This window comes from Xyrauchen texanus, chromosome 46, assembly GCF_025860055.1.
Source record: "Xyrauchen texanus isolate HMW12.3.18 chromosome 46, RBS_HiC_50CHRs, whole genome shotgun sequence".
Taxonomy (NCBI): domain Eukaryota; kingdom Metazoa; phylum Chordata; class Actinopteri; order Cypriniformes; family Catostomidae; genus Xyrauchen; species Xyrauchen texanus.
In genome coordinates, this window is record NC_068321.1 from 14,994,792 (window position 1) to 15,022,534 (window position 27,743).

The 27,743-nt window shown below is 37.2% G+C and overlaps 4 protein-coding genes across 7 annotated transcripts; all 4 read left to right on the forward strand.

The window, feature by feature from the left end:
• The first annotated feature begins 23 nt into the window (after positions 1-23).
• Positions 24-8,330, forward strand: gtse1 (G-2 and S-phase expressed 1). The gene is made up of 12 exons (XM_052119970.1): positions 24-124; positions 373-430; positions 575-632; positions 1,336-1,972; positions 2,069-2,230; positions 4,311-4,452; positions 4,863-5,261; positions 6,471-6,540; positions 6,937-7,152; positions 7,320-7,611; positions 7,779-7,895; positions 8,114-8,330. The coding sequence occupies exons 2-12, from the start codon at positions 409-411 to the stop codon at positions 8,207-8,209; spliced, it is 2,211 nt and encodes a 736-aa protein (XP_051975930.1). The 5' UTR covers positions 24-124; positions 373-408; the 3' UTR covers positions 8,210-8,330.
• Positions 8,331-8,597: 267 nt separating this feature from the next.
• On the forward strand, positions 8,598-13,485 carry actr6 (actin related protein 6). The gene is made up of 11 exons (XM_052120020.1): positions 8,598-8,842; positions 8,956-9,073; positions 11,271-11,339; positions 11,506-11,629; positions 11,747-11,882; positions 11,962-12,018; positions 12,155-12,253; positions 12,383-12,461; positions 12,600-12,771; positions 12,859-12,997; positions 13,081-13,485. The coding sequence occupies exons 1-11, from the start codon at positions 8,775-8,777 to the stop codon at positions 13,208-13,210; spliced, it is 1,191 nt and encodes a 396-aa protein (XP_051975980.1). The 5' UTR covers positions 8,598-8,774; the 3' UTR covers positions 13,211-13,485.
• Positions 13,486-14,382: 897 nt separating this feature from the next.
• On the forward strand, positions 14,383-20,110 carry sycp3 (synaptonemal complex protein 3). 3 transcript variants are annotated; one of them, XM_052120189.1, is made up of 9 exons: positions 14,383-14,515; positions 15,268-15,270; positions 17,650-17,728; positions 17,827-17,861; positions 18,018-18,135; positions 18,244-18,343; positions 18,593-18,691; positions 18,790-18,894; positions 20,057-20,110. In XM_052120189.1, exons 1-9 carry the CDS (start codon positions 14,383-14,385, stop codon positions 20,108-20,110), a joined length of 726 nt encoding a protein of 241 aa, XP_051976149.1. The 3 variants fall into 3 exon arrangements, with proteins under 3 accessions (XP_051976149.1, XP_051976150.1, XP_051976148.1); XM_052120190.1 differs by lacking the exon at positions 15,268-15,270 and adding an exon at positions 15,758-15,760; XM_052120188.1 differs by lacking the exon at positions 15,268-15,270.
• Positions 20,111-21,500: 1,390 nt separating this feature from the next.
• On the forward strand, positions 21,501-27,232 carry si:ch211-59o9.10 (uncharacterized protein LOC561841 homolog). Of its 2 annotated transcripts, XM_052120164.1 has the most exons (11): positions 21,501-21,584; positions 21,975-22,216; positions 22,366-22,420; positions 24,089-24,611; positions 24,986-25,137; positions 25,644-25,730; positions 25,856-25,979; positions 26,200-26,309; positions 26,407-26,525; positions 26,653-26,752; positions 26,847-27,232. In XM_052120164.1, exons 2-11 carry the CDS (start codon positions 22,041-22,043, stop codon positions 26,904-26,906), a joined length of 1,506 nt encoding a protein of 501 aa, XP_051976124.1. In that variant the 5' UTR covers positions 21,501-21,584; positions 21,975-22,040; the 3' UTR covers positions 26,907-27,232. The 2 variants fall into 2 exon arrangements, with proteins under 2 accessions (XP_051976124.1, XP_051976125.1); XM_052120165.1 differs by lacking the exon at positions 21,501-21,584 and having other exon boundaries at positions 22,087-22,216; positions 22,353-22,420.
• The last annotated feature ends 511 nt before the right edge of the window (positions 27,233-27,743 follow it).

The window sequence follows — 27,743 nt, forward strand, 5'->3', positions numbered from 1 at the left end:
CGAAATCATCCTGCCCACAGAATTTGAAATGTGGAAACAGCTCGCTCGCTCGTTCCTATTGTTTACTGTAATCAGACAACACTACAAACAACAAATATAACTGTTCGACTCTGACAAACAAACAGTGAGTGTGTCTGATCATATGTAGTGGCAAATGTCTGTTTTGTTTGTCGAATTAATATTGAATCTACAAATTATCCGTATGACTGCACGAGCTCGATGACTCGTTATCTTTATACATGGCTACCTCGATAAAGATGCTTGTTTTTAATATGGTATTTATAGATGTGTCTATAAGGGTTTAAACTACAATAGAATAAAACTATGTGCTGAAATCTAAATTTTCCCACCTATACTCAAAACTGTTTGCAGGATTGTGGCCTCCGTTCGTTTTTATGGTTGTTGAAGATGGCATCACTCATTCACAGGGGTAAGGACGTTTCTCTCTGAACTAGTCGGAAAAAACATCATAATCTAGTCTGATTCATTTTTTTTTTTTTTTTTTAGCATTAAGTGAATGTTAATCTGTCATGTTGTGAACTGTAAATTATTTTTGTGGCTGTTTCACTTCTAGATTTTGTTTCACTGGCTGAGGAGAAATTTGACTTCGATGTTTCACTGTCACCAGCCAGGTTTGTTTTCAGTTAATAATTTACTCCACATTAACCATTAAACCATATTTTAATTACTATATTGTTACACTTTCTGAATTATGATGTTTTTTTTAAGCACATTCACTTTCACTTAGGGGAGACCAGGGCTAGTTGGCACACATCGTTTTTAAATTTGGCAGAGAATTTTTTTTTTCCCCTTGTGGCAGTGTTCCCCATATAGTGTGACAACATGCCCTGCTATTAGGGCAATGCGTTTTTAGTGAACTGTTCCCCTCCCAAATATATCAAAACTATATTGTATTTTAGCATCTTCAAAGTAGTCACCCTTTGCCTAAAATTTGCAGAAATGTGCTCTTGACATGTTCGCAAACCAACATCTTGAGGTATTACCCTGGGATGCTTTTTAAAAAGTATTGGATTTCAATGGTGGGCAACTATTGGCTGTGTTTATTATTTGGTCCATCCATAAGTCATCCATTTAAAAAAAAAACTTTTTTTTTTAAATAAAGTTTTAGTTGTGTAATGAAAACGTTTATATGTTGGCACAATTATATTTTTGTCTACAAAACTAATTTAAAACATTTTAAAGTATGCTTTTAGGTCAAAAGATTTCTAAGATCTTGGGAAACATTTCAGTCAAGTGACCCCAAACTTTTGAATGGCAGTGTACATCCAAATTGATGTTTCAGAGTTCTTTAAAAATATATATATCTCCTCATAGCTCCAAAGGAGACCCCGATGTTGAGGATGAAGTCTTCCTGGGTCCAGCTGGTCATAAAGAGAAATGCATTTCCCATGGAGTTGAGATTCACGCAAAAGAGAGTTTGAGCAGTGGGCTGTCTCTGGGAGAGGAGACCAGCTGGAGTCCACTCACAGGAGAGAAGTTTGAAGAAATCTGCAAAGAGGCTCATCAACTCGCCAGCCACCTCGAGCAAACCATTATGGACTCTGTTGTTGAGACCAACGTGGTTTCCTCGAGCCAAGCTGATGACACTGAGACATTTGAAGAGGACACCACTGCCAAACTGCGCGTGTTCAGCAAACCAGCCCATGTTCTCAGTCCCATAAAACGTGAGACCTTTCTTGTGCAGGACAGCCCGATGAAGCTGCTTCCACCTGCTATTCAGAAGCGTACACTGAAGACTAGAGGGGCACCTGGGTTTGGAAAGCCACGCCTCAGTACGTCAAGTCCAGTCAGACCTGCTGTGACGCAGCCTAAGATGGCTAGTAGAGGCAAAGCCCTTGTGGCAAATAGTGGGGTGTTACCAAGCAAGCCCACAGCCCAAGGAAGTTCACGATTTTCCTCCAGCGCAAAACCACCACCTGCAACCAAGACTAGACTTGCTCCTCCTAGCAAAGTATGGCTCCCTAGTTTTCTTTTTGTAGAAAATGCTTTTGTTGTTGGTAAGAACTTGACAAAAGGATCTAACTTTGGTTTTATTTATATCTTTCAGTGTAATTTTGGGCTGAAACGCAGTCCCAGCAGTAGAAACACAAGTAGAGGAGGTTCTTCTGAGGATCTTCTCTCTGATAACACCAGTGTCGCTTCTGATGTCAGCGATTCTTCATTTAACACTAGTTGGACTACCAGAAACAGCATTCCTTCTCGGGGCAAGGTAAAAAGAGCATACATGTTTCAGTATCTAGTACCGTTTATAATACCAAAACATTATAATGGAAATGTAAAATCAACACTATTTGTCAGTCAGTGTAATATACTACCAGTGTATACCCCAAAGTATACTTCGGTTATTAAATGTACACTTGTGTATGCGTACTGCCAAACGATCTAGCATTTCAAAGTAAATTCCATTTGACAGTTTACAGACTCGTGTTGTATAAATACAGGTTTCTCCTCTTGACCTCCTCACATGTGCTCTTGACGTGCACATCCACATGACAAGCATAATATCAAAATGCACTGTTTCCTAAACTCAGAATATCCATACTTGGCTACTATATAGAATGCCAATGGAGACTGTGGCGGGGTCGGGTCGTGATTGCGCACACCTGGCCCCTAATCAGGCTAATTGGCACTCGAGAGGGATAAAGTCCGACCGAAGATGGCAGTGCGACAGAGAGAGAGATTTACGGACAGCTGTCTGACACCTGTGTGTGTGTCTTTTTGGTTAAGTGTATAATTCAAATATTATTTATATTGTCACGCCAGTTCTCGCCGCCTCCTTTCCCTTTAATCCGGCGAGATTCTGAAATGCGGATCGACTGGACACTTTATGATCCCATAATCTCTCGGCAGCTGAGGAGACGTCACGTTCAAAACATTGGATTTAAAAGAGCAGCGGAGAACCATGAGTCGAACAGCTCTTCTAAACTGTAAATTATATACATTATATACCAAGAAAGTTGTTTCTTGTGCTTACATTTTTTAACAAAACCAGAGTAAATTATATTTATGATTGTTGTTATAACATCATATATTTGGGTCACTGTATAATACACACGTCCCACGGATGAAGTATGTCCAGAATCTATTCATACTACAAGCATGCATACCTAAAGAACATACTGTTTTACCAGCTGAGAAGTGTGTCCTTCATCAAAGACAGTACATACTGTGACCGTACGCAATTTCGGACGCAGGAAAATGCAGGATAAATGTGCACATATGTTAGCATATGCATAAAGACCAAATTATACTTTGGGCTAAAGAGTATTAGTATTTTTAAAATTATGACAACCTAAAATGTCAAAAAAGAATTATTTAATGTGTCAAATAGAATATTCCCATGGTCATAAGAGGAAATTTTACAATTGATTTTCAGGCCTGAAAGAGTTATGGAAATTAGTAAAATCTTAGATGGTCATGGAAAAATCATGGAAATTTCCATGGTGAATAAATGGTTTTCTAGTTATGCTCAGCTGTTAAATGTTTCATCAGCTAGAAATTGCTTTTTCAAGTCAAGTAACTTTTATTTGTATAGCGCTTTTTACAACACACATCATTGCAAAGCAGCTTTACAGAAGATCAGGCATTAACAAAAAATAAATCTGTAATATCTATAATGTCGATGAGTCATCTTTGTGTAATTAGATAAAATATGATTGTAAATTACGTTTAAAAATAAGTATTTAAATAATAATTGTATTAATAACCCCAGTGAGCAAGCTGAAGTGGACTATGGCAAGGAACACAAAACTCCATAAGATGTTGATTCATGGAGAAAAATAACCTTGGGAGAAACCAGACTCACTGTGGGGGCCAGTTCCCCTCTTCTGTATAGTTAAAGTCATGGTTTAAAATTATTAAACTAAGTAAGTGTTAAGGGTCAGTGTTTAAATATCGATTTTGTATGAACTGTAAGATTAATGACCAATGTCTTTGAAGTCCAGCCTGGATTAACTGCAGAAGTTCACATAGATGCAATTGTCCTTGTTTATTGGCTGATGAAGCCTTTTATTGGCAATTTGTGAGGGCAATCTCTATAAAATATTCAAAGAGCTTAACCAGCAATCATAAATTACCATAAAAGTTAATTAATTCAATAGATTTGGGAATCCTGAAGAGTGAACAGCCTTTTTTTCTTTTCTTTTTTTTTTATAGCTTTACACTGTGTGCTTAATGTAAGCACATTTTTTCATTGCTCAAATTTAAGGTTTTTGAAAATACAAAGTAATATAAAGTTTTACAAACTGGGATTCATCACTCAAGACACATTTTTCTTTGTAATCATGTAGACAGAATTGCGAGCTCCGTCTGCACTTAAAGCTCCTTCACTTCAGAACTCAAGAGTCATGGACAGAAGGAGAAACACATCGTCCTCTTCCTCCTCTGTGTCCAGCATCAACTCTAGTCTAACTATCTCTCCAGGAGGCAAAGGTGACTGTCATTCTTATTCTAAACCGAACAATTGTTTTTACTTCTCAAAAGGCTTTATTTACAGTCAGGGAACCTCAAATTCACATAAACTTGGGAAGCTGTTATGCGTGTTGCGAGACACATCTCCTTTGCATCGTTGTACCCTAAATTTGCTTTCTTTAAAGGGATAAGTCACTCAAAAATGTAAATTCTGTTATAATTTACTCACCCTCATGTTGTCCTAAACCCAGATTAAATTTTTTCCTTTGTGGAGCACAATATGGGTTTGGAACTACATAGGGGTGAGTAAATTATGACATCATTTTGATTTTTGGGTGACTTGTCCCATTTAAACGGCAGTCATTTTCAGGTATCTGCTGCTATCTATTGGTCATGTTACTAATTACTCTCAACACCCTTTCTCTCACCAGCCAAACTCAGTTCATCTCTGAACTCCAGCACAAACAGCATCAGTATACATTCGCAGAGCAGTGTGAGTCGGTTGCCGAGTTCCAGTCGCAAATCCTCTGTTGTGACCAGAAACCCAGAGCCCCCCGTCAGTAGGCGAACCTCCATCTCTACACAGGGGCGGAGGGGCTCAGAATTTCTCCCTAGACCTGTCAAAGCTACACCCATTAAAAAATTGAATCCAGGTCCTCCTACTCCGCACCAGACTCCAGCAAAGATTACTGAAGAAAAGACCGCTTCTACATCCAACATCCCTGCAGTTGCTGCTAAGACTGAAAGTGCTCTTAGGGGCAACCCTAAACTTAAAGCTCCAGTGGTGCCAACACCCATAAACTACCTGAAGGGAGTGCGTAAATCAGAGGGTGAGGACACCTTATTGATGTTAGTGTAGAGGAACCTCACCCCAAAACCATAAAAAGAAATACACTAAATGCCCAAATGTATGTGGACACCCCCTTCTAATTAACATGTTTTTGGTTACTCTGTTATATTCAGTGATGACAAATCATAATACATCTGAATACAATGGCATACTAGGGTATTGTGTGGTTTTAACTTTGGTGCAACAAGCACATATGGTGTCCACAAACTTTTGGCCACATAGTGTTAGAAATTATATTTTGTTCAAAGACATGACGTATCTTTTTAGGACCATCGCGTAAAAGGTCTCATCACAGTAATGTGAAATAATATTTTTTTTTTTTACAGGGTTTTCATTTCATTCGTTCTTTTGAGATCTTTTCAGTGATTTGGTCAAAATGTAATACACTAATAACTGAAGGAGTCATGACATGAGGAATCAAATTTTCCATAATCGTATGTCATATTAGAGGTCATCGTACTATAAACACATACTGTAATTTTAAGAACTCAAAACTTTCTCCTCACGGCAAAAAGACTATTTGTTGAAACCAAGCTGCCAAAATTACTAGTTTTCTACTTCCTCCACATTGTGATGGCACACTGTGATAGATATTTGCATCTCCACAACAACACATCAACTCCTACTTTACCTTATCACTTGTGTAGCCTGCCTAGTTGTGGTGAGCAGTGAATGGCAAGTAGAGAGAGCAGATCAGTCAAGAGCAGAGAGCCAATCATAACAGTGGCCGTTTACTCAAGTCTTAAAGGAGAAGCAGCACCAAATCTGAGCGTTTCTGACAGAGGGCCAGAATGAGGGTGGAAAATGATCATATTTTACAAATATATGACTGTTTTTGTGCAAAACATCTTTACTAATATTATAAGTGAACTCAAGGAATATTTTAAAATAATAAAAAATGTATATGACCCCTTTAATATATTACAGTAATACAAATCATCATTATTAAAAAAAGAACTTCTAAAGAAAATGTCTAGGTGCGTTTCAATAATGAGAATTTGAGGTGGACTGTGCTGTTGAAAAAATTAATATTCACAATGCAAAAAGAAAAGTCTTAATGGTCCTAAAATAGGCTTCATTTTCTTTGTGTTCTTCTGATTTTGGGGTGAAATGTTACATGTACATGTTATGACATTATTGCATAGAGTCATCTGATCTCTTACATGCTAACTTCCATTGGTTTTTATAGTTTACTCCTCCCCTGATGTCTCTCGTATCATGAAGCCGAAGAGACTATTGTCTGCATGCAGTGTGGAGAGGTAACTTTACTAGTGGTCGAACGATATGGGTTTTTCAATGGACGACACCAATATGTAAATAGTATATAAATGGTTATAAACATGATATAATTTAACAACTGCAAATCAGATGTTCACAAATTTTCTAAAGTGAAACAAACAAGAAAGCAAAGTGTTGTCTATCCATTGACAAATCTATTGGTAGATTTTGGAACTGATACAAGGGAAAGTTAACACTTCTGTTAATCGGCCAAGGCTACACTGTTATCGGCTGATGCAGTTTCTCAAAATGGCTAAATATCATCCGATTATTCGGCCTGGCCGATATATCGATCTATCACTAAACTTTACAATGCATTTTTAGAACAATTGGTTTACTTTAAAAGCTTCTCTTAACTCCAATACATCTCTCTGAAGTATTACAGATAATCTAGCTGGTCCTGTCCCTATTGGCCTCCTGACCCCCTCGGCTATGGGGAGTAAACTGCGGAGACCCTCTGCTCTTCCAACCCCAGTCAACCGTCGTATATCTGGCATCCCCGGGTTCACGCCCAGGAGTGTGTCACGCCTCAGCAAGCCTTACCAGAACATAGAGCACACATCAGTCTCCAGCCAAGAGGCCATCAATCCAAGGTGAATTGTTTTATAATTATTTTATTGTTAAACTAGTGTTTGGGAAACAAGTGTTTCAATACAAGTTCCAAATGTAACTACAACATATACAGAGTGGCACTTAATATTCTATTGGCCTTCTGTTTTTTCATACAAGTTGAAATCTATTTCAGTATTTATTTATGTAGTTCAAAGAACCTTAAGAAGAGTGAGAATCACGAAGATAAACCATCCTCAGTGTCCGGTGAGGATACCTGCCCTTCAGCAGATCTCCAGCCTTGCTCTCTAGTCTTCAATATGGAGGATGAGCCTGAGGGACCTACTTCCTGTGAGCCAACAGTTGTGCAGGATTCCTGTGAACCTTCCTCATGTGATCCAGAGCCTTCACAGATCAACATGGAGCCCCCAACACTTCCAAACTCGGTGGACACCAAAGACGACTACCTGCAAAAGAATACAGAGACAAAGGATATTAAAGAGGTGATATAATAGGAAGGTGTCTTTTAAAGTGTCTTTCAAGCTTTTAAGTTGTATCTAATTTAAATAGCATTTGTAGTCTTATTCCCAAAATATGAATGTTAATAATGTACCCCTGGCACACATGTTCACAGAAAAGCTTAACTAATCTGCATGTGTTGCATTTATAGGTTTTGTTAGTGGACGCTCCTGCACCTGCACTACGCCCAGCTGAAAAGTCATTAATTGATCTCTCCAATTCCCCAGACCTGATTAAAACCTCCTCTACAAAGCCCTGGGGTGGACAGGTAAGAGGAATGTGTGAGGATAGAGACAGGATAAGTTCTGATATTATTCGTACTCTGCTGTTACACAGAGAAAGCTGTAAGAAATTATGAAATAATGAAGTGTTATAAGAGCATTTAAGAACACTTTTATATTTCTGAACATCCTGCTTTCAAGCATGTATACTGTTAAACATTAAAATGTGTAATAATTATTCACAAATTATCCCTCCCTCCCCCAGTTAATTGACTTGAGCTCACCTCTTATCAAGTGGAGTCCAGAGGACAAGAAGGAAAATACTGAGAATGTGGCGCCGCTGATTGACTTGTCTTTTTAGACTAAATGCAAAATTACTGTGAACTATGGCATGAAAAAAATTATACTGGAACATTTCAAAAACTGCTGAAAAAAAATCTAAAGAGGGAGTGTGGACGCTACTGTGCTTTTGTTTTTGATTGTGAAATTATTTTATTTGTGTTAGTCCTATATGATTGTATTAAATTATGCTCATCTTTTAGAACTGAATGTTGTTGGTTCACCCCTAAAGGTACAAATAAATTTGTTAAATTTACAATGTAGTCAAAGTAGTTATTTTGTCATTGGTGGTTTGTGTGTAAATTTGTTTTATTTTATTTTTTTGTCTGACTTGCTGAAAGGTCCATATATCCTCCCATACAGTAGGCGGCGGTATGAACTGAGTCTGCGTTTTCAGACCACAACATAAGCAGTGTAGAGAAAAGCACCCGTCGAGCGGCATGAACATCTTAGTAGATGCAATGTTTATTTAAACAACTCAATTCAGAATGTATTTTGTTCCTTAAGATTGACTTAATATATTTGATAGTGTCAAGGCCCATTTTATCGTGAGATTTAAACCAGTACGTTACTGAGGTTTAAGAAAAATGTCAACACTGGTACTGGACAATGGTGCCTACTTAGCTAAAATCGGGTACAGCCATGAGAAAGTCGGGTGAGATGTACTGGTTATGCCTACTACTACTTTATTATACAAAACGTATTATTTTAAGTTTTTTTTTTTTGGTGTTTTTATTAAACTAAATGTAGAGTTGTTTATTTTTGTAGTGTTATTCCAAATTGTCAATTCCGTTCGAAGACCTCCAGGCTGAAAACTTTCACCGCCAATCAGTTGGATGAAATCAAAGACCCGTCTGGGCTCTTCTATATCCTGCCGTTTCAAAAGGTATCGTGCGATATTAAATTTAAACTTAAGAAACACGTGACTGACTTATATTTATAGGTGAAGTGTGTGCTTTCGGTGTTAAAGTACTTCCTCTTTTCCAAGTTTAATATGCAGGGACAACTGTAAGCAAGCAATTCATTGACGGTTGTAAGTGTAAACACTTGCCCTGGCTGTGGCACTACCAGAACATTGTTTTGTTTGTTTGAGTATGCTGACACAGCAACATTGGCTCAAACTACACTCACCTAAAGGATTGTTAGGAACACCTGTTCAATTTCTCATTAATGCAATTATCTAATCAACCAATCACATGGCAGTTGCTTCAATGCATTTAGGGGTGTGGTCCTGGTCAATACAATCTCCTGAACTCCAAACTGAATGTCAGAATGGGAAAGCAATTTTGAGCGTGGCGTGGTTGTTGGTGCCAGACGGCCGGTCTGAGTTTTTCACAATCTGCTCAGTTACTGGGATTTTCACGCACAACCATTTCTAGGGTTTACAAAGAATGGTGTGAAAAGGGAAAAACATCCAGTATGCGGCAGTCCTGTGGGCGAAAATGCCTTGTTGATGCTAGAGGTCAGAGGAGAATAGGTCAACTGATTCAAACTGATAGAAGAGCAACTTTGCCTGAAATAACCACTCGTTACAACCGAGGTATGTAGCAAAGCATTTGTGAAGCCGCAGCAAAGCATTTGTGAAGCCACAACACGTACAACCTTGAGGCGGATGGGCTACAACAGCAGAAGACCCCACCGGGTACCACTCATCTCCACTACAAATAGTAAAAAGAGGCTACAATTTGCAAGAGCTCACCAAAATTGGACCGTTGAAGACTGGAAAAATGTTGCCTGGTCTGATGAGTCTCAATTTCTGTTGAGACATTCAGAGGGTAGAGTCAGAATTTGGCGTAAACAGAATGAGAACATGGATCCATCATGCCTTGTTACCACTGTGCAGGCTGGTGGTGGTGGTGTAATGGTGTGGGGGATGTTTTCTTGGCACACTTTAGGCCCCTTAGTGCCAATTGGGCATCGTTTAAATGCCACGGCCTACCTGACCATTGTTTCTGACCATGTCCATCCCTTTATGGCCACCATGTACCCATCCTCTGATGGCTACTTCCAGCAGGATAATGCACCATGTCACAAAGCTTGAATCATTTCAAATTGGTTTCTTGAACATGACAATGAGTTCACTGTACTAAAATGGCCCCCACAGTCACCAGATCTCAACCCAATAGAGCATCTTTGGGATGTGGTGGAACGGGAGCTTCGTGCCCTGGATGTACATCCCACAAATCTCCATCAATTGCAAGATGCTATCCTATCAATATGGGCCAACATTTCTAAAGAATGCTTTCAGCACCTTGTTGAATCAATGCCACGTAGAATTAAGGCAGTTCTGAAGGCGAAAGGGAGTCAAACACAGTATTAGTATGGTGTTCCTAATAATCCTTTAGGTGAGTGTATGGCATGAGTTTAGAGCAGTGCTATGTCTATGTGTTACTAACGGCAGGTGGGGAGTGTTTGGGATACCTGTTTGAAAACGGTAGCTATTTTTGCTTTTTGATTGCGTTAGTGGCAAAGAAATGGCACACTTCGCCTTTTAATGGAATATTCTGAGTTCAATACACCTTATGCTTGATCAACAGCATTTGTGGCATAAATATTTATTTAGACTTGTCCCTCCATTTATGTTGTGGTGAGGCACTCGCAATGGAAATGAATGGGGCCAATATTTGGACAGAAATGTGACTCATAGCCTTTATGAAATGACTTTTTAATTCATTAATTTAATTTAGATGAATTCTTCTGTTACAACTCATGTATTTCTAAGCTGTAAAGTTTTAATTTTTGTTTTTGCACCGAACTACTGATCTAGACATGGCTGCGAAGTTGTAAAATTGGATATAACTTTACACAGGAAAGGTTAGAAATAAATTAGCACACATTGTTTGCATCTTGAGGCTATACTTTTGAAGCAGTAAGTATTACTGTATTGGCCCCATTGACTGCCATTGTAAGTGCCTCACTGAATTCCAGATTTTTTTTTTTAAAGAAGGGACAAGGTGAAATATTTTTTTTTGTAATTAACATTATGGCACAAATGCTGTCCATTGAGCTAAACTTTTGTTGAACCTGGAATCTTCCTTTTACAGAGTTTTGTTTCTAACTACAGTTTTTCTGTATAATTTTAGGGGTATCTTGTAAATTGGGATGTGCAGCGCAAAGTTTGGGATCACCTGTTTGGAAAGGAAATGTTTAAGGTACTTGTATATTTGAAGCATTTAAGACCAGCTGTAATTTTTCTTGTTGAGCAAGGTCTGCACAGACCCCAAAATAAATCTAAAATCACCAGGATCAACATTTAAAGATTAATCTGATATGTACATCATATCAATTCTGTGCCAACTCTAATGCCTTTGATTACAGGTGGACTTTGCTGATACCAACATCGTTATAACAGAACCATATTTTAACTTCACCTCAATTCAAGAGACGATGAATGAGATTCTATTTGAGGAATACCAGTTCCAGGCAGCCCTCAGAATTAATGGTGAGTCCACTGGTTTGCTTCAGAGAAACTTTCAAATTCATATTATATAATAAGACAAAGGATTAATTGTTGCCATGCAAGTATATGACTCTGTGTATATGTAATTTCTTGTTTCAGCTGGATCTTTGAGTGCACATCGATACTTCCATGAGAATAACTCAGAGCTGTGTTGCATTGTGGTGGACAGTGGCTTCTCCTTCACACACATTGTCCCATATTGCAGGGGAAGGAAAATGAAGGAGGGCATCTGCAGGTGAGCTAATATAAATTTGAATTCATAGTCCTGCACTGAAGATAATTTTATTTATCTCAATACCTTCTCAAAATCCTAGGATTAATGTTGGAGGAAAGCTGCTCACCAACCATTTGAAGGAGATCATTTCATACAGGTAGGAATGCTTAGCATTTTAGTGAACAGTTATTTATACCTTTCTCTAGATTTATACACTGGGGTGACTACATAATATAAAGCACCATATTTGCATTTATGATCTCATTGATACCTTCTTATTATTTTTAATAAAGGCAGCTACATGTTATGGATGAGACCCATGTGATCAATCAGGTCAAGGAAGATGTGTGCTACGTATCACAAGATTTCTATAAGGACATGGATATTGCACTGTAAGTTTGGGTTGTTCATAAACTTGATAAGTTTCATTATGTTATGTCTGATGTTGTTCTTTGGATATGAAATAATTGAAAAGCCTGTATAATTGAAGTGAACTGTTGGTAATTTTGGTGGTCTGACAGATTGAAAGGAGAAGATAACACTGTGATGAGGGACTACGTACTGCCAGACTTCAGCTCCATCAAAAAGGGATTTTGTAAGGTAAACATTTCAGTGTATAAGAGTTCAATTCTGTTCAAAGCTTTTTAGTCTTTTTGATTCTCAAAGTTTTGCTATGGTGTAAAAGCATTTCTCTCTTCTCTGAATTGCTCAACTAGCAATTTCTTTTTCTTTTTTAAGCCACGAGAGGAGATGAATTTCACAGGAAAATATAAGACGGGGGAGCAGATTTTGCGTCTAACCAATGAAAGGTTTGCTGTCCCAGAGATGCTCTTTCACCCCTCTGACATCGGCATTCAGGAGATGGGCATACCAGAGGCTTTGGTCAACTCCATTAACAACATGCCAGAAGGTAGGAGGGGTCATCCACATGTATGTGTGGTTTAATATTGTACTGCATTGAAAATACTTTTATTAAATGTATGTTCTTTATGTCCAGAGATGCAGCCCCACTTCTACAAGAACATTGTTCTTACTGGTGGCAACTCCTTGTTCCCGGGATTCAGGGATCGTGTTTACAAAGAAGTCCGTGCACTCGCTCCCGTAGAGTATCAAGTTTCTGTCATGCTACCACAAAAGTATGTTTTTAAAATGTAAAAAAAAAAAAGAGACATTTGTCTGTATATTGGTCATTGACTCATTATTTCTCTTTTGTGCTCAGTCCCATTTGCTATCCATGGGAAGGAGGAAAGCTATTGGCAGAAAACCCTGACTTTGAAGAGATGGTGGTCACTCGAGACGACTACGATGAAAATGGCCATTATGTATGTGAGGAGAAGTTTGATATTTAATCTGCTAATAAATGCTGTCAATGGCCAAAGAAATGGAATAAACACTGCTCATACTACTTGTTGTAGGACAAGTAGTCATCACATTGCTTAAAATCCTGTCAACAACTGACTGATTCATATTAATACTTGGTGTTTAGCAAGAGGCATCCGATCTTTGAAAAATTCTGTTTGAATGTGATAACTTTGTGTCCTTTTTTATTTTTTTTAAACTTGTCTCTTTTGTTGCATATATTGTACATTTATACAATAAAACTGGAGGAATAAAAGTACTTTTTACCTAATTTGTGAGCTGACTGCGTGTAAGACCAAGTAACTGAAAAAACAAGGATGGTGAGAAATGGCCTCAAAAACGTCTTGAATCTGTTTTGATTCTGTAATTGCTTGATAGCTCATGTTTCAGTTTTTTTGGAGGGTTTAAATGCAGAAATGTGGTTATAATTTTATAAAATCACTTGCATTAATTATTCTGTTAACTCAGTTTTTGAGCAGTAAAGTTGTTTAAATCGTAATTTTAGGGTTTGTTGACAGTAACCCAGAAAGTCGAAATTATGTTTGTGGTAATCAATATTATGTTTATTGATCTTAACTCGATCTCAGCGCGAGAGATTCCCGCTGTAAAAAAATTATCTCGTGCACAAGTTGAAAACAGCGGGAAAACTGCTTCTGAGACTCGCGCTGACAAAACGACGCCAAACGTAGGTTTCAGTTTGTAAAACCAGTAACAAAGGTGTTTTCTTTGAAGTTGGAGTAATAACAAGTTGATATTAGTGTAAATAGTTTAAGTTAGGATAGTTTAATTGCCTGAAGTGATTGTCGAGTGTGTAAGTGAGATCGTCAGGTATGGTAAAGCAAATTCTGTGGAAATTATCACAGGATAATATATCAAATCTATTTTTAAAATACGTTTTAACTCTTGAGTAAAACAGCGGACTATATTAGGTACCGCGTCGATTCAATGAAGCCCGAAAATTGTTTTCACATACTATTGTATTTGACATTAAGCTGTCAATCAATATCTATGTATATTTACTCTTATAATCTCTGATGATAATTTTGTATTTTACTCAACGATAAATACTTTATCTTTAACAGGTGGATATTTGTTATGAACGTTTATCAATACTTTAATAGGTTAGACTACCACCAAATATTTTTAATTATACCGCAGGACTATGGCCACATCAGGGAGGAAACAGAACAAGAAGACCAAACACGCGGATAACCCTGTAGATCTAAACGCGTTTGACTTCAAGACAGATGAGGAAAAGAAAGTACTAAGTGGATCTGACGATGATACAAGAGACGGTGTGTAGGTGGGGGTATTATGCAACAAATGTGGTTTATGAGGACATTTCTAATGTCCCCTTAAAAACATACTAAACGAAGTTTTTTTGAAAATGTAAAAATGCAGAAATTTTTTTGTGAGGGAGTGTCCTCAATGATAGCTGCACCAACGTGTGTGTGTGTGTGTGTGCGATGTTGGGGAGTAACGAAATACATGTAACGGGATTACATATTTAAAATACAAAATAGGCTTCTGGAACCGTTTTCCACTACAGTTACAATTTAAATAATTTGTAATTAGAATACTGTTACATTCAAAAAGTTTTTTGATTACTGAAGAGATTACTTTGCAATTTATTGTCATTTGTTTCATTTAATATTTAGTCCTTTCAGATGGAAACATTTATACATATACATAATGCTATCCAAAGTGCATTTGAACAGTGGTGAAACAATTTCTTATGAAGTGTTACATTTATAGAGCTTTAGACTAATTTAAAATGCCATTTCTAGCCATTTTACATGCACAAGTTACCAGGCATTGTTTTTCCATTACAAATTATTACAAATCACGGAGCCAAACCGCAAAAGTCTGAATTCCACACATTTAATGGCAGATACACAAGCTGCACGCTCTTCTCATACATGACAAAATTAACAAACCATTAGGGTCACAAAACATAAAGGTCAGGGAGAGCAGAACGGTCATCAACCACCTGCACACAGACTGAGTAGTAACTCTTAATCACTCAGCTCACGCATATGAAAATTAGATGGTCAGTGTCTTAAAAGTACCCTGCATACTAATAGAATGCATGTAAATACATTGTCTTTATCGTTACAGAACGATCATCATTTTTAATCAAGAAAATTCATGTTGGATCATAATTTCTATTTTTCTAGTCAGACCTTTGTTTTTAGGGAACAAAATAAAATAATATTATTGATAATCATTTTTGTATTGTTTCCTGTAAAAATATTTAAAAAAAAATCCTTAAACAAAGATCAGTTAGATTTATCTTGTTTTAGAAAAAACACTGCATAAGATATTTAGGTTTTTAAGAGAATATATTTTTTATGTGTATTTTGTCATATCAAGTGAAAAAATGTACCAGTGCTGAAGAAGTAATCCAAAGTATTTAGAATACATTACTGACTTTGAGTTATCTAATGGAATACGTTACAAATTACATTTTACTTGCATTTATCATGTATTTGGGCGGCACGGTGGTGCAGTGGTTAGTGCTGTTGCCTCACAGCAAGAAGGTCGTGGGTTCAAACCCTGGTTGCCCCGGCCTTTCTGTGTGGAGTTTGCATGTTCTCCTTGTGTCTGTGTGGGTTCTCTCCGGGTACTCTGGCTTCGTCCCGCCATCCAAAAGACATGCAGGCTAGGTTAATTGGTGTCTCCAAAAAAAATTGCCCTAGGTGTGGATGTGGATGTGGATGTGGAGGTGAGTGTGAGTGTATGTCTGTCTATGTGTGGCCCTGCGATGGACTGGTGACCTGTCCAGGGTGTCCCCTGCCTTTTGCCCAATGTTTAGCTGGGATAGGCTCCAGCCCCCCGTGACCCTGTACACAGGATAAGCGGTTGACGATGGATGGATGGATATCATGTATTCTGGAATCTGTAGTGGAATACATTTCCAAAGTAAACCTCCCAACACTGTGTCTGTGTGTGTTGTACTGAGGTGCATTTATGGAATCAGATGGTAATATGTGCCTCACTGGAACCCAAATTATTATTATTATTTTTTTATTTATTATGGTTACTACAGTCATGGTTACAAATACAATATTACTACATTAATATTGGTAAGTATTGGTAATCCATGGTAAGTTTTCATATGGGTATCATTTATTAATGAGGATTAAAGATCATTATCAATGTTTTAACAACTCTGACTTTAAATGAACCTGTAAAAATTGTCAAACAAGCCCATTATAATATGTCACATCTAGATTAGTCATTACTTAGTGTGAATAACTCCAGATGGTGTTTTTCTGTCATTACCTCTGGAAAGAACTGCTCCCTCTTTGAATGAGCACTATGACTGAAGGGGTGAGCGCTTTGTGATTTTCTCCCCTTTTTCTCCCCAATTTGGAATGCCCAGTTTCCAATGCGCTCTAAATCCTTGTGGTGGCGTAGTGACGTGCCTCATTCCGGGTGGCGGAGGACGAATCTCAGTTTCCTCCGTGTCTGAGATGTCAATCCGTGCATAAGATGTCAATCCGTTACCATGGAGACAGCGCATGTGGAGGCTTCACGCTATCCACCGTAGCATCCATGCTCAACTCACCGAGAGTGAACCACATTATGGTGACCCTGAGGAGGTTACCCCATGTGACTCTACCCTCCCTGACAACCAGTTGGTTGCTTAGGAGACCTGGCTGGAGTCACTCAGCACGCCCTGGAATTTGAACTCCAGGGGTGGGATTCAGCATCTTTACTTGCTGAGCAACCCAGGCCTCCCCAGGATCGATATTCTTGATACCTCATTAGTATCGCAAGTATTGATACTTTAGTATCGATCTGCCCATCCCTAGTAAAAGGCCATATTACAGTTTTAATCTGAATTCAATCAGTTATGTTGCATTAATTGATATCATACCAATGTCTCAGAAGTCAAAGTCTGTTGGTTTCAAAGCATTTTAGAGGGTTTCTATCATTATGTTACCTATAGGTAAGTGCCGCTTTCATAACTGTCACGTCCGTTTATGGTGTTTTTCTGGATTAACGCTAGAAAGAATAAAAAAAGAATAAATATGACACGTTCTTAAGATTGCCAAGCCTTCTATATATTGTGGCAATTATTATTTCTGGATTGTGCGTTTATGGTGTTTTTCTGGATTAACGCTAGAAAGAATAAAAAAAGAATAAATATGACACGTTCTTAAGATTGCCAAGCCTTCTATATATTGTGGCAATTATTATTTCTGGATTGTGCATTTGAATTCACAGAGTTTTTACAAAGTGTGTTACTTATTAATTATAAATCAGTTTTTAATATCGGTATTTTCATGCTAATAACCGATATGCCGATGGTTTTAATTTGGTCAATAATCAGCCGATACATCGGTGCATCACTAGTTATATGACAAGGAAGCATTTTTATGCTTTTTTTTTTTTCCCTATAATTCTCATTTTGTTGCATTAGAAACTCCAATCATAGACAAACTGGCCAAGAAACGAGCTGCAGATACATTTGATGATGATGACCTAAGTGTAGGTGTGGGGTGAGTACTAAGACATTTATTCATGGCTAGAGTTATAAAGACATTTCTCTAAAGAGAAAAATCCCAAACAAGTACTCATTTACTGTGCTTTATTCCAGAAATGAGGTTCAGTCAATGCTGGAAAGATTTGGTGGTAAGTGAAGTTTACTATGATTGATGCCTCTCCGATATCACTTTCATAATATTGCCATGTATTCCTGTATTAAGCTTTAAATATTTGCTAGATGAATACAGCATTTCAAAAAAAAAAAATTGATGTTCAAAAACACATGATTGAATGGCTGTTTAGCGGACATCAGCAAGGCCATGCAGAGTAAAAGGAAGCGCTTGGAGGCTCTTACCAAAAGCTCTTTAAAGGGCAGCACTCAGAAACTAGAGCAGATGTGGAAAACCCAGCAGAATCAGAGGTAAATGAGCAGTGGCTCTCGCTGTTCATGTATGGAAAATGGCACATCCTTCTATATTCACTTCCACTCTGATGTTCAGAAACACAACATTTGATTGCCTTTTTGCAGGCAGAAGCTGACTCAAGAGTATTCCCAGCAGGTGTTCTCTGTACTTCAGCAATGGGAGTCTGATGCTCAGAAATCTGAGGAACAGGAGGAGAAACTGAATGTGAGTGCTGGACATCAGATGAAAGACTACATAATTAACAATCGACTTAAATGAGTTACGTCGCTCGACTCTGGATTTCCTCTTTAAAATGTAGCCGAGAAGTTTAAAAGTTGTAACATGTCATTTTCGGGCACATTACATTGAGTAAAATATAATGCAAGCTTTTATGACATTTAGCAGCCATTTAGAGTTGTTTGACATAAATTATTCACACTGTTTCTTTGAACTTTATCATTCCTGTTTTTACAGAATTTGTTTCGCCAGCAGCAGAAGCTGCTCCAGCAGGCAAGGGTCGTGCAAAACCAAAAAATTAAAACCATCAAAGACCTGTATGAACAGTTTGTCAAGGTTAGAGATACCATCATCAGTTTAAGTACTTTAAATTTGAAGCATGACCAACATTTTTTTTATCATCTGACCAAATAAAATCTTCAATTTCTGTGCAGAACATGGAAGAGATGGAAAAAGGCCATGAAGCATTCCTGCAGGGCACCCAGATGGAGCTTAAAAAGGAAATGGCCCTGCTGCAGAAGAAGATAATGATGGACACAGTAACTTAGTTTCCATCCACTTTTTGAGCTGTTTTGTTATCGATAAAGTGAAAATACTTAAACAAATTTGCCGTCTTCTGTCTGTTTCCATTCAAATGGACTTTTATCGATAAAAATGGTGTGCGTGATGATGTCATTCTTAAAAAAACACTTTGTCGCATACGTTTTGGTTTATCGCAAAAGAAATCTGCCCTTAAGCCGTTTCCATACAGAAATGTGTGTTTATCGCTAATTGTGTACCTTTCACCTCCCAGATGTCCCTAATTTTTTTTTCTCCGAAGTCTTTGTAAAATTGGGAAATTATTTAGACAATTCATTGAAATTAGCCAGCTTAATGTCATTTTAATTTCACAAATAAATGCAATCAGAAGATGAGGAATTGCAATCGAATGGGAATAGTTGCCCTTCTGATAGGACTGTAATATTAGTCCTGATGTTGCGAATATTGCAGGTTACACCAAGTAGTGGGGAAAACGTTCAGTCTTATTATAAGGAACATTCATCGATGTGTATATGCTGTGTGCAGCTAATAAAGAAAAATGTATGCGGTGTAATATCAGTGTCAAATGATACATTCCTGATATTGAATAGGCTATTTTGAATAATCATCTAATCTAAAGCATTGCCATCACAACTGCATTATGTCCCACATATTTCTCCATCAACTTTTAATGAACAACTGAAATTGATTATAATTTTCAGAGATGTATTCCTTGTCGGCATGATTAACACAGGCTAACGAGTGGGGTAAATTCTGTCATGTGACATTTCATTCAACAAAAAGTGTTTCCAAACCAGTTTTTCACGACATTTGAAGTATTGACATAGAGTTTATGCACAAGAGTTAAACGGAAAATATTATGTCAACACTTGTGAAATTTAATTTCCGTTTCCATCAGCTATATCAGTAAATTTTTCGATGTGCTGCACCGTTTGTTGCAAAAAAAACAAATAGGTTTCTTCAGGATGTATTTCAATGTAACATTTGGTGTAATCTTCATTGTCGTGTAAAGTGTTTTAATTGAAAAGGTATTGTGAGCCTATTAATAAGATTGCTGTTGGTTTTGTTATTGGGCCTCACTCTTGAAACACAAGCAACAATTTGTGTATGAAGGGATTTATGAATGATTTACACAGTAATTGTTGTTATTTTATTTTTCAGCAACAACAGGAGATGGCCACTGTTCGGAAGTCCCTTCATTCCATGCTCTTCTGAAAATGTTTTTCCATTCTGATGTTATCATTACATGTTGTAATTTAAGCTGTTTAAAATTTTATCTGATAGGAATTAGTTTTTTAAGTTATGACTCAGCTATCTCTGTATTGAGTTTCTTTTTGTTAATTTAAATTTTGTCAATTTGTTAATTTAAATCAATAATTGTCCTGTTGTATTATAATTACTTTTTATGGAAGTAGATGCTACTGTTTTCTTTTCATTTTTTCAGTATCAACCTGATGCTCCAATTTAAGAAATTCCCTATTATTACAGTTTAACCTTAAAAAAGGCAATCATATAAATATACCCCAGAACATTTTTATTTTATATTTTTTCCAGCACATTAACACCCAAATAAAAAAGACCATGTTTTTCTTCAAGGTATTTCTTTATTTTATTTTTTTTAGTTTTTTTTATTTTATATCTTGTAGAAATAATTCAAATAACATTGAAAAGATAGGAACATTTGCCTCAAGGTCAGCCTTCTCAAAACATGCTCCCATGTTACTTATTGCTAAAGATTGCGAGTTGATCCCAGACTTTTTTATAAAAAGTTACATAACCGCAGTATTTGCCTTCACATAAATATGACAGACTCACTTATAACTCCTTTCCCCGGCTTCAAGAACGCTGAAAATAGCAATTGAATGGTCAACTTGCAAAAGACTGAATTGATAGGCCTCACATATTCATTGTTAAGTGTCTTTGATTTAATAAGAATATTTCAATCGATTTAAGACATTTTTGATGTAAATAATATGAGACAATTTCCTCAAATGAAAGTGAAGAAAGATGTTTTGGGTTGTTTAAAGGGTTAGTTGGGATGAAAGGGATGAAAATTATCTCATCATTTACTCACTTTGATGCCATCCCAGATGTGTATGACTTTCTGTCTTCTACTGACACTGACTTGACCTTTGAAACTCCAAAACTCACATAAAGGCAGCATAAACGTCATCCATACAGCAAGTGGTTTAATATATGTCTTCTGAAGCAATGCAATAACTTCGGGTGTGAAACATCAATATTTCAATTTTCAGAAAGTGAAAGTGGAGATTTATAGTAAAAAAGGACAGAAATATTGATCTGTTTCTCGCCCACACTTATATCACTTCTGAAGACATGGATTTAACCACTGGAGTCGTGAACATTACTTTTTATGCTGCCTTTACGTGAGTTTTGGAGCTTGAAAAATCTGTTCACCATTGTATGGACCTACAGAGCTGAAATATTCTTCTAAAAATCTTTGTTTCGACAGAAGAAATAAAGTCATACACATCTGGGATGGCATGAGGGTGAGTAAATGATGAGAACGTTTAGATTTTTGGTGAACTATCCCTTTAAATATATGTCAAACTAACCATGCGCCGGAAGTGACATAACCGGAATAAACTGAAAGCTCTATGGCGGTGTTTTCCAGAGTGACTTCTAAGCGAAATAAATACGTTTCACGTTCTTATATTGTGGTAAGATGGTAAGTAAAATAAATGTGTTTTCATTTCATTAAAAAAAAAAATGCTGCGCTCTGGCGAAGTTTTGTGTTAAACTATGGCTTTAAATCGATCTTAATGTAATGTGGCTTGCTAACCGGTCACCAATTTCTCTTATTCAACGTTCAATCCAACATTTCACAGATCGGTTAAATACTTCAACAATTGTATTATTGTACTAACACCCTTACTGATAACGATTGTATGTCAACAAATATGATTAAAACAGATTAATTACCCCAAAATTAAAGTATAAAATATTTAGATTGCTGCTTTTTAACAAGGGATCATCTAACTATTAAGCCTCTTAACTCATGGTTTGTGTGGGTTTATGAAGGCTTTTATGTATATAATGCTCTTGTCTCTCTTTCTAGATTCATCAGCACACCAACTGTGAACTGTAGTCAAAGGACGAATATATTAAGCCGTAATCAGAAGTGATGGAAAACGTACAGGAGAATTCGGAGCCGAGCAGTGCTCTTTACCGTCCATGGATGGAGCCAGAAACTCCTGACTCCCTCAACAACGCCTGTTTGTTGAATGATAGCGATTTTATTTTGCAAGACCCTGGGCTTTCTCATGAATTGTTCCCCACTATCATCCCAGAGACCCCTAGGTATAATTTGTGATATCAAAATATATTGTGGAGATGTTTGTTATAAGCAGGAACTTGTGTTTTTGTCATCAATAGATTTTATCACTGTGCATTGTTAACTTTTTCACATTAATGGCAGCAATGACAAAGTATCTAGCTTTCATTTTCAGCCCCATGACTAACAGAAGAAAATGGCATTCCCCAAAAGATGATGACACAAGTGTGGTAAGAGAAAAGACTTCGCATACTACCATACGACTCTTACTATTTCTGCAGTTTGCATAATGTGTACTTACTGTACACAGTATGCCTATTTTCTGTATGATTAGCTTATATGCATATGCAGTACGTGACTTGACCTTCCGTTCCAGTTTGATGAATAAACAAATTATTATCAGCTGTCATTTTTAACATCTGCTTTTTACTACTATTTCGATCGGACTAAAAGAGTTTTACACAAAATTGGAAATAAACTGCAGAATAACCGAATAATAACTGGACGGCACTCACTGGATTAAACATGCAGCCCAATAACATTGAGACAACAATGTGGAATACTGCAGTTTTAAATATTTATTGTTGCATAATACTGCAATAGTGTTTCACATTCCATTTAAAAAATATGGGAGGTAGGGATGGGTAAAAATCTAGATTTTCTGATGCATTTGAACGATCTTGATATCAATTCTTAAATCCCAAGATCAATAAAGCAACCCTCCACTACAATGAGTAAATCACTCGCATTCGCAACCAAATTTCACACTATGCAACTAAAATGTATTTATTGCACAACTAGCTGGTAAATGTTTAAATTTCACTCACCAGTAATTGTAAAGTATTATACAGTATTCAGCAGCGAGATCCTTAAACTGCATGATGAGAGTAATGTGTCCACAACACCCATTTGTCATTAAATAATGTCTCTCTTAATACCTTTATGTTCTTTGCAGTCAGTTGTTGATCAAAAACAACAAAAAAAATGTAATTCTAATAATGCATGCCACAGATTAGATTAAGTTATCAGATTCTCTCTCATTATGCGTTCATTTACAGACACTGTTTACAGAACTGCCGGTTTTGTTAAAGAGACTGTACCAGTTTTCAACAAATCAATGTAAATACTTGCAAATAGTATAAATTATGTAATTTAACAATACACATGTAACAAAAAATTATATATTAAATATAACATCTTATTTATTGATTAGATGTATTTGTTAATTTGTAAGAATCCAAAATGATTAATATAATTAGTAAAATGTATATTTTCAAAATGTATCTAGTTAAAAGGTCCCCTGTATAATTTTTCTCCCCAATTTGGAATGCCCAATTCCCAATGTGCTCTTAAGTCCTCGTGGTGGCATAGTGACTCAGTCAACCTCAATCTGAGACCGTCAATCCGCACATCTTTTCACGTGGCTTTAGTGCATTACCGCTGAGACATAGCATGTATGGAGGCTTCAAACTATTCTCCACGCACAACTCGCCACGCTCCCCACCGAGAGCGAGAACCACATTGTAGTGACCATGAGGAGGTTAACCCCATGTGACTACCCCTCTGAAATCACTCCGCACACCCTGGATTCGAACTCTCGATTCATGGGGTGGTAGTCAGGGTTTTTACTAGCTGAGCTACCCAGGCCACCCTGGTCCCCTGTATAATTTATAACTGAAATATACCCATATGAATCAATATCGGAATCGAATCAAGAAATTTTGAATCATCAGCAAATTGGGAAATCTGTTTCAATACCAAACCCTTATGCGAGGCAGTAATACAGTATGCTAATATTCCATTCTGGAAATATCCAAGCTCTGAAATTATATTCATAAATGTTGTTATGCTTGGTGCCACATGAAAACAAATTCTAGCCTTGTTGTCCTTATTTGTAGGCTACATCGTTTCATTCAGATGGTAGAAAATGGGAAAGACGAGAAAATATTCCTGGATACCTCAGTACGCCTATAAGCTCCCAAAGAACAATCAAGCGACGTAAACTGGAGAACTCAAATGCAGCTGCAGCAGTCCATGGAAACTCCACCGTTACACCAGAAGTGAATGGATTTGTAACTGCCTCATCTCTTTTACCATCTCATTTTACATGGCTAGAGTCTCCACGCCCAGCAACCTCCTCGGCTTCCCATCCTCCTGCTTCTTCCAAACCCTCTTCTTCTGCTGGGTCTTCAGCATGTGCACTGGATCCAATCAGTGATCAGACATGTTTAAATGAGCTTTTAGGAATGGGTCACACCTCTAAGCATAAGACGATTAGCACCGGCAATGGAAGGGAACAGAGATCCAAAAAGACTATCTATAGCATGAATCGATCTAGAGCCTCTATATCTACATCAGCGGAGCCAAAGACAGACTACCCTTTACTTGCCATAGAGGAACATAATTTACAGCATGATACAGGTATGTATCACCTTATGAGGATAGTGGTAGCGAGATACATTCAATTTCTTTACTCGAGAGCTTGTAAATTGCTTCGAAGTTATTTGGTTGTCCATCCAGTTATAATAATATAGTCTCACTCCGTTTTCTCTGAATCTGAACCAGTCTGTCTTAGGACAGATTATCGTCTAAACGGGCACGATTTCAGTCAGTCATAATTTTGTAATTGCTACGTTTGGTCATTTGTTGTGACATCATAATGGTTGTGCTGTGCATTGCTCTCAGTCAGCATTTGCAGTTTATTTTCATCCACAGGTTTAAAGATCAGGATTTTGCTAATACATTTTTACTCACCTATGAACATTTGTTTGTTTATTTGGTGATCACACCCATAGTGGAGAGAATACGAGGACCAGTAAATGCATCCATATGTCAGATACCAGAAGATGTTGTCATCATAGAGGATGACGCTGATGATATTGCAGGTGATGTTATGGTCCGTTCAGTTCAGTTGGCTGAGGATGAGGCATACGCCAGAAGCCTTCAGGTAGGACTTGTTTTTTAGTACCTTTCAAGAAACATGGAAAGGTTGAGCACATACATGCATGCATGTTGGGATCGGAATTATATGATGAATCCAGCTCTGAATCTTCTTAATGCTTTAATGTCTCCAGCAATGATTCTTTTAGTACTTTTGAGAAATAAATATTTGGATTTACTGCCCACAGCAGTGTGTTACCAAATTATGATCATTTCATTATAGCAGAACAGATTCCTGCAAGTGGTGTGTTTACACAGACATTTTGATAAAGATTTTCTGAACCCACTTTATATTAGTGGTCTTTAACTACTATATACTTAGCAATATGTTTGCTTATTCTTGTGGTTAGGGATTTAAACAAACCCCCAAACCTAAGTATTATATTGTGCACGTAACATATCCTGCACTGTTTTTGCTGAGATCTTGAGTGATACCTGAAATCATGTGACTTTTTGAGCAGCAGTGTGCTATTATTTTTCTAAATTCAACTGTGTTATCCTTTGTGTATGTAGGAACAATTTGATATAGAGGAGCGAATGGAGCAGGAGCAGCGGAGGCTACAGTCCAGAACACAATGTAGAAATAACACCAACCAAATGGTCAGTTGTGTTGTTTGAGGTATTCTTATTGCTAGTTTTCTGTAGAGAATTGAAGCATGATTGTGTGATCATAATTTATGTGGGATTTCAGGAAGAAAGTGATTTGTTTCATACACTTCCTGCAGGTTGATCCTCATGTTGGCTTGGGTTGGATCTCTCCCTGGACCTCAATGATCAACTCGGCATCATTCTCACATGGAGCCTCTGGGTTTTCAGAGCTGCAGCAGCTCATGTTTGGAGAGCAATCCCGTAAGTCTTCTCTAATTGTCACATATAATCCAAGTGTATCAATCGGATTGAAAAATCACTTGACACTTGTCCTGATTATGTAATGTGCCAGTCTCCCATCCTTTTTGACCCACGATTTTCCATTACAAAATTTTAATTGTCCACTGTTAAAATTCACCCGTGATCTTTTAAATGTCTTTAACGTGTTATTGCCCCTGATTGTAATTATTTAATTGGACAGGAAGACAACAGGTAGACCGTCAGACTAGCAGAACTCGTAATTCACGTCGTCGGCAACCTTCTCACTTGCATATGGACATGTTTGATGACTCGCAGGGAAATAATTACGAGGTTTGAACTATGAATGCCAGTTATGCAGGTTTAAAGTAATAACGTGCCTGTCTTTTGCAACATGTTTTTTCTCAACATTTCTCTTTTGGTTTTAAAGGCTCTTTTAGCATTTGAGGAGCAACAAGGTGCTGTAGCCAAAAACACTCTGAGCAAGGCAGAGATCGAAATGCTGCCCACAAAAGCTTATGATCCTTCACAGAGTGCAGAAAAGACAGAGTAAGTCAAAGAACAGAATGCCAGAATTACCATACTATGTTTCAATCTTAAACAATGTTCAGCTGTATTTCTTTTAAATTGTTGTCCATAGAAGGGAAATTTGTATGCCCTTTTTGTCTCTTTGCAGCTGTCAGATCTGTTTCAGTGAGTACAAAGCAGGCGAGCGGCTCCGAATACTTCCATGTCTCCATGACTACCATGTGAAGTGCATTGATCGCTGGTTAAAGGTGTGGATAATTTTGAAAAACAATACCATAATTAATTTTACAATCACAGTATTTTGCTACAATCCCACCATCCTGTTTTGTGTTCTGCTCACAGGAGAATGCCACCTGCCCAATCTGCAGAGCAGATATATCAAAATGTGGTGGTTTTTCTTAAGAACGCACAAGTTCAGGACTCAGTATCTACCTCAGAGCTGGAAGTGTGATCCCTATCTGAATTTAAATGTTACTGTGAAGTCTTACTTGGAGTATTGTTAAACACTTTTAAATGTATAACATGCTGGTTCAAACATTAAACAAGTCAATGCCAAGAAACTGATTTATTATTTAGAAAGACCCTTTTAAAACACATCAGACACAGCGATATTGTATCACACCAGTGGCAACGAACCTGTTAAAGGCATAGTTTACCTACAAAAATACATTTTGTCATCACTTACTCACCCTCATTTTTTTCCAAACTCATTTGACTTTCTTTGATGTCATGATGCTGAGTAAATGACTAAATAATTTTCATTTTTGGGTGAATTAACCCTTTAAAATAGTTAGCAATATTAAAACTTGCATTTTGTTCTGATTTTGAAATAAATTCAATTTCTACAAATTTGCTTGTCATCTATTTTCTTAAACACATTCTTTGCCAATAATGTTGCAAAAAATATTATATTTTATGTTATCATTTAAAGAGATAGTCACCCCAAAATGAAACTCTCTACTTTCACATTTTGTAGAAAAAAACAAAAAAGGACTTGAATATTGTTTCTCAACCACACCTATCATATCGCTTCTGAAGACATGTATTTAACCACTGGAGTCATACAGATTACTTTTATGCTGCCTTTGTGATTTTAGAGCTTCAAAGTTCTGGCCACCATTCACATGCATTGTATGGACTTACAGAGCTGATATATTCTACAAATCTTTGTGTTAAGCAGATAAAAGAAAGTCAAACACATCTGGGATGGCATCAGGGTGAGTAAATGAAGAGTTTTCA

Bases quoted from the DNA above. Each gene is read 5' to 3' on its own strand.
- si:ch211-59o9.10 (XM_052120164.1), top strand. From the start codon at position 22,041: ATGGAAAACGTACAGGAGAATTCGGAGCCGAGCAGTGCTCTTTACCGT. The intron at 26,526-26,652 runs GTAAGTCAAAGA...GTCTCTTTGCAG, and splicing joins CAGAGTGCAGAAAAGACAGA to CTGTCAGATCTGTTTCAGTG. The intron at 26,753-26,846 runs GTGTGGATAATT...TTCTGCTCACAG, and splicing joins GCATTGATCGCTGGTTAAAG to GAGAATGCCACCTGCCCAAT.
- gtse1 (XM_052119970.1), top strand. From the start codon at position 409: ATGGCATCACTCATTCACAGGG. The intron at 5,262-6,470 runs GTGAGGACACCT...TGGTTTTTATAG, and splicing joins GGGAGTGCGTAAATCAGAGG to TTTACTCCTCCCCTGATGTC. The intron at 6,541-6,936 runs GTAACTTTACTA...ATCTCTCTGAAG, and splicing joins TCTGCATGCAGTGTGGAGAG to TATTACAGATAATCTAGCTG.
- sycp3 (XM_052120189.1), top strand. From the start codon at position 14,383: ATGGCCACATCAGGGAGGAAACAGAACAAGAAGACCAAACACGCGGAT. The intron at 18,344-18,592 runs GTGAGTGCTGGA...CTGTTTTTACAG, and splicing joins AACAGGAGGAGAAACTGAAT to AATTTGTTTCGCCAGCAGCA. The intron at 18,692-18,789 runs GTTAGAGATACC...ATTTCTGTGCAG, and splicing joins TGTATGAACAGTTTGTCAAG to AACATGGAAGAGATGGAAAA.
- actr6 (XM_052120020.1), top strand. From the start codon at position 8,775: ATGTCAACACTGGTACTGGACAATGGTGCCTACTTAGCTAAAATCGGG. The intron at 9,074-11,270 runs GTATCGTGCGAT...GTATAATTTTAG, and splicing joins ATATCCTGCCGTTTCAAAAG to GGGTATCTTGTAAATTGGGA. The intron at 12,254-12,382 runs GTAAGTTTGGGT...GTGGTCTGACAG, and splicing joins AAGGACATGGATATTGCACT to ATTGAAAGGAGAAGATAACA.